We start from the raw sequence: 7113 nt of genomic DNA, 5'->3' as shown, positions 1-7113 counted from the left end.
ACATACAAATTTAAAGATAGAAATAAACTCCCAGAAATAGATGTCAAATAGAAAAGACCTCTCAAAAAGAGCCAAAATAAATAACTATTCTAGGCTATTGAAATATTTTATAAATATAAAAAATAAATCACTGAGATAATTTGGAGATAAGACTCATGATCAAACTCAAAAAAAAAAAGAAAAAAAAAAGGAAAGTAAAGTGGATAATGCACGGGTATGGCAAGGAGAAACCTTTGACTGGAAAAATTGAGGATTGGACTGAAAAAGGATGAATGAGTTATAAAAAGTAAAATGAAATTCATAGAAGACAGGATAAAATTAGGAAGACAAGAAACGAAAACATTAACATAATTTTAAAACTTCATCTATAATCATTAACGATGCAGATCCAAATGCCTACAAAAGAAACATACCGACTTTGATAAAGCCAACAAGTGTGATCAACTTTGAATGATTAAAACTACTACCATTGACAAATGCCTAAAAGTATACCGAATAAAAATGTTACAGTTATTTCCACGTGGGGGGTACGGACAGTAATATATACTGGAATAAAATATCAGATATGGACCTCAGAAATGCAAAACCCTATTTTTTCAATGTGTTTATCAATATTGGTTCAAGACATCTATTATATATACTCCTCTGTATAAAATAATACCTAGTCCCATATCTTGTCATTTCTAAAAATCATAATTTCTAATGAACTGTTGACTAACTTTTGGGGAGTTGTCAACCCAGATTAGTAGAGACAGATTAGCAGACTATTCATTGATTAACAGGGCTACTAGAAATTGTAAACAGCAGTGGGGTACAATTATTACAATATTCTGTGAACAACTCAATGTAAACAAACTCCACATTGTAACAGAAACGTTATAAACTGGTATATAAGTAAATTTCTATGTTAGTCTCTCTCCCATTTTCACAAGTCTAAGCAGTGCACTTACCCCTTTTCAGCAGCAGCAGGACATATCAGAAAACTTCGATGAACAGTGACATGGTAGGATGAGTGAAGGAGGCAGCTTGGTCATTTTTTATTGTCTTTAATGTTTAGTCTAAATAAGGATGGTATTGTATTAGGATCAAATAGTTTAGACCCCTGAATCCATAGCCATTGGCCTGTTTGAATGTCTGTACCAGGATTATCTCTTTCACAGATGTAGTGATTTTGTTGCTTTTTTTTTTTAAAGATTTGGGCTTAAATATTATTAATGTTTTTTTTTTTTCGGCCAAGACATTATTAATGTTTATCTTCCCAAAAAATAAAACTCTCACCTTAAAATCGATGTATTTTATTTTTTATATTAATAGCGCTTACCTGATATTTTGAATTTAAATACTATTCCACCCCTGGTGCTACTCTTTCTGGCAGTGCCACATTTTCTTCTTCACTTGTCATCAGTGCAAATTCTTACCTACATTCAGTTGAGATACAAACCTTAAGTTGGCTAAATTGGAGCTTTTAGCCTGCAACCGGCCAGGAAATTCCAAAACCTAGAATTATTATTGTTTAAACCCTACAAAAATCAACACGGTGGACCAAACTTCAAAATTAATAACTTTTTTTAAAACTATATTGTGACTAAACGGTATTAGCTATTAAAAAACGAAATGCACAAACAGCTACGAATTTTATGAGTTCTATAATTTTGGTCCTATCAATTTATGTTGTATCTCCGTCTAGACTTAGATCAGGATGCCACAAGCGTGTACAAACGATATTCTAAGTATATGCAAGGGGTGCCCCAAGCCTAAAAGATTCTCTGTGGGACATGAATCTTTTTAGATTAGCGTTGTGTGACCTGTGATGTTGGTAACGATTAACAAAATAAATATGTCCAGTAAATTTATTGAAAAGCCGCTTACGCCAGACAGACGGATTTTTTGTTTTTCCAATTTTTGACATTGACTTATATGACAATATAAGAAAATAAGAAAAAAAAATCAATGTCGACAAGAACAAGTGGCCGAAGTTCACATTGCTTTACTGGCTTGCTAGAAATTTTTTTTCAGAAGAAAAAAAAATTTATTGGAGCTATTTCGCCAATTGTACCATTGACTGTGACTTCTTTTTCTACTGGAATTCTCCAGCTGACTATACCAAATGTACCCTACTTGTTAAAAAGTGACCCAAGTTGAAAGTATCTTTGTAATACGTCCCATGCACAATACATGAAAAATATAATTTTTTAGATAGTATAACTGCCAAATAAAAGATGCGATATGTAACTTTCACCAATAAATCTTTTTAATTTTTTCTAAAAATAAAGGACTACTTGGAATCATTAAATAAACCTATAAATACAGTATTTCTGGTTAATTTTTGTAGTATGAACTATAATTATAAAGTGACAAAGCTATCATGATTCATTACAAAAATAATTAAGTAATACGTAGGATGTAATGTTTTATGAGTCAGTGTTAGTGATTACGGAAAGAACTCACGGAAGTGACTCATTAATTTGTTTCTCACTAGTTCATTTAGTTTGACGAATAAATCGACCAATTATTTCAGTTATTATAATGTGAAATTGACTTGTTAATAACAAATCTATTCATTATTTGGTACAACTCTCAAGAACAGACAAATAAGCACCACAGCTCCATTCAAATAACCCTTGAAGGTATTGTTATCATATCTAGAATCATTATATGTTTTTTATATTACTTAACTATAGTGAAATAACCTAGAGCTTACTTTAAGGGCTACTTCTGCCAGAGCAATATGTTGTGAAACATCTTTTTCTCTTTTCCATTGGTTTGCAACTTTATCTAGTTCATCTTCTTTCTTCTTCTTTTCAGAATTTTTGGTACCCAGTCCGATAAATGTAAAATACATGAACTTATTGAAGAATATTTTTTCTGAGCCAACATGTTTTAAACAAATAATATTTTTATTTTGATTAATAGTGGGCTGCCATGGATTCTTTATCTTTATGGTCAAATCTAAGGCACGTTTAAATGTTGTCAATAGTTTCTTCATTAATGAAATTTTATTCCTCTGAAGAGTTTCATTTTGCGTGAGTACTTGAACGTGTTAAAATTTGAATTTAAACAATACCCGTCACTACATCACACATGAAAAGATAGCGCTACAGTCGGCTTTCCCAGCTGTGCCATTCTGTATAGATCACAGGAAGCAATGCTTCTTTAATTTTGTTACAGTATTGTTTTTTGTGCTACTTTTACTATGCTTAATTCGGTAATTTCGAGTCCAACATCTTGAATAGGGTGTTGACGATTATGATTCATATTTCGGATTTATCGCGGGGAACCTCTCCCCTCTAAAGACCGTGAGTTTTTAAAGTGGAGGTTTTGTCTCAGTAGTCCGAAGATGTTTTTGTTGGAGGTTACATGAATTATAATTAAGATACATCATACATCATATTATTTGTTTGTGTATTTAATTCAGCTTAATGAAGAGGAGTTCAAAGTCGTTGTTCTCTTTGATTTTATATCGTATGTGTTCACTTTCACAAAGTGCTTTTGAAATTTAGTTCCTGTAAAGTATTTCTTTCAAATCATCATCATATCTATCTTTAAGAATACGTATAGGAAGGTGAGAAACTATAAATCATGTCTAAGAAACATGAACCTGGATGTTGATAACTTGGTAAGCATAGGGGTTAGTTGTTTCACCTATGAGTTTTTCTTGTATTTGAGACTTTCACCTGTACTATTTTGAACTTCTAGCAACCAATATGGAAACTTTGGGGAGAAGAAAGAATAGATGGAGCAATTTATACTGTTTATCTCAAGAAAGTGCGTTACCACCGGCCTACACACTCTGTTCAATCAGTGAGATTTTTTTTTATACTAGTAGTTATCACATTGTTTTTCTAGACTTAGGTCTGCTTTGAATTCAAATTTCTCCATTATAATTAGTCTACATCTATTGATATTTTTTTTTATTATTCCTAATGAAAACATGATCTTGTTTTATTCTCTCTCTAGTGTTTATAAGATGTTCAGGGCTTAAAGTCCAACTTTGTTAGAGAAATTGTAATTTTTGTGTTTTCGATGAGTGATTTTATGTTAGCAGGAAGATAATGGTGAACGAATATCACATCTAGAATGGGAAACAGTTCGAGTAAGATTGTTAAAAGCAGGGACTTTAGAAAGACTAGTTGAAGCCTTAGCCACTGATGAAGGAGAACTCGAGTCTACCTATGTCAATATTTTTCTTGCTACCTACCGAACATTTGCTTCTCCTCATGAAGTTTTAACGTTACTTTTAGACAGGTGAGACTGAATCAATTTTCCTTACTGTTCATTTTTTTTGTTTAGTGCTTTGCATTTTTTAAAGGTTTCCCTTTTTAGTATTTTTAAAGATATCAATTTTTAGGTATGACCTGCTAGCCAATAATGAGTTAGATCTTCCTCCTCAGGTTGCAGAGCAACATAGAAAGTAAGTTTGCTTGATTTTTATTAGTTTATTTGAATAGCTTTGCTAATAAATTATTTCATCTGTGTTTAATTTATTTTTGTCTACACATTAACTGAGCTTATATACCCTAAAAGTTTTCAGTTTTTTCTAATGAATGTTGCATCAGCTTGATTTAGGCAGTACATAGTAATTATTTATACTACTTTTAGTTTTTACTTTACTTTTAGTTGAGAAAATTATTGTTCTTTTTATGCTCTAGTTTAAGCTCATTGCATGAAATAACTCTGTCCAATCTCAGGTCTATAAATCTTCCTCTAGGATATCACACAGATCTCTGCAAAACCTTCCAGGTTTTTCCCTTTGTTATGATCTGGACTGGATATTTTAATATCACTCAGAATTAAAAAAAAATATATATTGTTATACTTTCTTGGGATTTTATTTACTCTATTTACTACTGTAATATTTTGTAGTATTTTTATTTACCTTCTCCAATTATGTTGATCTGATATTTCATGTGGCATATTTCTGAATAATGTTGTGTTTATGGTTGCATGCAGAGTTGTTGAGTTACTTTTAAATATACTCCTTTCCATTTTAACCTGCTTGGTTTTTCATCATTAAATTAACTAAGAAGTTTTATTTTTCATTTCTCAGGTAATCCAGGTTGTCTTATGGAATACCTTTCCTTTTGTTCTGCTTTCTAGCAGCAAAAAAGCAAATTTCTCTTTATAATTTTAGCAAAACTATTAAAATGAATAGCCGGACCAATTATTGATATTAATCATTACTTTTCGTATTTCGGTATCTCTTTTTTAGCTCAAATTTTGCAACATTTTCTTGAAGGTCTACACAAGTAAACATTGCATAAAGTGTTTTACATAATGATTTTCATAATTTAATATTAAATTCATTTTGAGTAAAGTTCTTGCTCTATGTTTTGAAGCAGGAAGAAGTTAAGCCATTGTTGACATTTTGTTTTACAATTTGGCTTGTCATTTGTCCAAAAGTGTATCCATTTTTTGATTAGTCAGAGAATCAGATAAAAAACTGGGGAAACTGATGGTCAAATGTTAATTCATCACATTGATCATTCATAATTGATAAATGTAAAATTATTTCAGAATTACTATAACAAGCCTTATAAAAAAATTCTGCCAAGTACATATGGTGTGTAGCCTCCTCTTCATTTCTATTTAGTACATAATACGAGAATCACTGTGATGATTTTCTTCAGATTTGGCATCAAAGACACTAGTTTCAAATTTAAAAAGTTTTTATATGTATACATATGTACACAGATACATTTGTATTAATAAAATTTCTTTAAATCCTGCTAAGTTATTCAAAATTAATGTAATTATAAACATTTGAAGGACGCTATGTGGTGCTCTTCATGTTTGGTTGGAGAGTTACCCCGAAGACTGGAGCCAACCTCCTCTTCATCCAATGCTCCGCCAGCTGTTGCTTTTCACTCAACAGCATCTGCCTAATTCAGAACTTCACATTAAGGTCCAACATAGGCTTCAGAGCTTGCAGTCACATTCAAAATCTTGTGGTAAGTACTCCATTATTTATTGAGTTCGAGTATTTTAGTTTCATATTAATTGATATTTAAAAAATGAAATTCAAATTATATATATATGGGTAGATGAAAAGCCAAGATGTACAAGTGACAATTCTGTAAGAGGTATTTTTGTTATCTACAAAGAAAAAGGTGTAACTTTATGTTACGTGACCAAATATAAACTTCATTAAGTATTGATATAATTGTGAAATTATTAATAATTATTTGTTAATTATTGATAATTTTACTTAAGTGTAAATTTGGTGTCACTTGGTGAAAACAAGCCACTCTCTCAGCTTTGTTAAGATTGCCAGGGATTTGTTTATCCTTATTCAGTATCATTCTTCTTTCATTTTTTTTTTTTTTTTTTTTTTTTTTTTTATGGATTCTTTATTTTTAATAACAATCTGGTGTTTTAATGATTACAAAACTTCGCAATAACATTATCTTACTTCTTCAGATGTTTATTCGCTCTATAATGGCAGCAGTCTTTGCCTGCATACAACATCCACTCAACCACCATACATGTTTCCTGACATTCCTCACCTTCACTTTGCCGAGCAGCTGACAAAAATTGATATGGTAATAATTTATTTTATCATTCTTTCAGTTTTAATTTGTGTGAGAAATGATATAACATATAATTCCCTATCTTAACATTACATTTTTTTTTTCTCGATAGGAACTTTTTAAAAAAGTAGTTGTTCACCAATGCCTGGGTGGTGTTTGGTCTAGAAGAGAAAAAAAGCGTGCTGAGGAAGCTGCAACAGTACTCGCTACGGTAACCCAATTCAATGCAGTGTCATTGCGGGTGATATCCACTGTATTGTTACACACCTCTAGTCCTAGGTCAGTGATAATTGCTGCTTGGATTGATATTGCTCAGGTAATTAATATTCTATTACTAGTTATCTATTGGAAATAAATAAGGAAAATTTCCTGTACTGATTTAATTAATTTTTGCAGGAATTAAGAGTTCTCAAAAACTTTTCTTCATTAAAAGCAATTATATCAGGTCTGCAAAGCAATCCTGTGTATAGGCTTCACAAAACATGGTCATTGTTACCAAAAGATAAGGTGAGGGATTTTCATTGTTTTTTAAAAAATATGAAAACTTGCTTATTACAGTAAACCTTATATCTTGTTGTTGTTGTTG

General features: G+C 31.1%; 2 protein-coding genes across 7 annotated transcripts in view; one reads left to right on the top strand and one right to left on the bottom strand.

Moving 5' to 3' along the window:
- Positions 1–3098, bottom strand: part of LOC106678464 (tetratricopeptide repeat protein 19 homolog, mitochondrial) — an 8846-nt gene extending 5748 nt beyond the window's left edge. Inside the window, exon 1 of the mRNA XM_014416977.2 lies at positions 2702–3098. Within this exon, the coding sequence (XP_014272463.1) occupies positions 2702–2986 (285 nt within the window). The 5' untranslated portion in view covers positions 2987–3098. The remainder of the gene's footprint in view (positions 1–2701) is intronic.
- Positions 3099–3145: 47 nt separating this feature from the next.
- Rgl (Ral guanine nucleotide dissociation stimulator-like) overlaps positions 3146–7113 on the top strand; it is a 16097-nt gene continuing 12129 nt past the window's right edge. The window contains exons 1-8 of one of the 6 annotated variants that reach the window (XM_014416975.3): positions 3146–3616; positions 3697–3801; positions 4046–4245; positions 4349–4411; positions 5767–5948; positions 6418–6539; positions 6640–6843; positions 6924–7034. In XM_014416975.3, coding sequence (XP_014272461.1) covers positions 3593–3616; positions 3697–3801; positions 4046–4245; positions 4349–4411; positions 5767–5948; positions 6418–6539; positions 6640–6843; positions 6924–7034 — 1011 coding nt within the window. In that variant the 5' untranslated portion in view covers positions 3146–3592. Of the gene's footprint in view, positions 3617–3696; positions 3802–4042; positions 4246–4348; positions 4412–5766; positions 5949–6417; positions 6540–6639; positions 6844–6923; positions 7035–7113 lie in introns of all 6 variants that reach the window. The other 5 variants (XM_024360504.2, XM_024360505.2, XM_024360506.2 and 2 more) reach the window with 5 other exon arrangements.

Source organism: Halyomorpha halys, unplaced genomic scaffold, assembly GCF_000696795.3.
Source record: "Halyomorpha halys isolate HHAL.00 unplaced genomic scaffold, Hhal_1.1 Scaffold144.1, whole genome shotgun sequence".
NCBI lineage: Eukaryota > Metazoa > Arthropoda > Insecta > Hemiptera > Pentatomidae > Halyomorpha > Halyomorpha halys.
The sequence above is the reverse complement of the archived record's forward strand: the minus strand, read 5'-3'. Positions and strand labels throughout refer to the sequence as shown.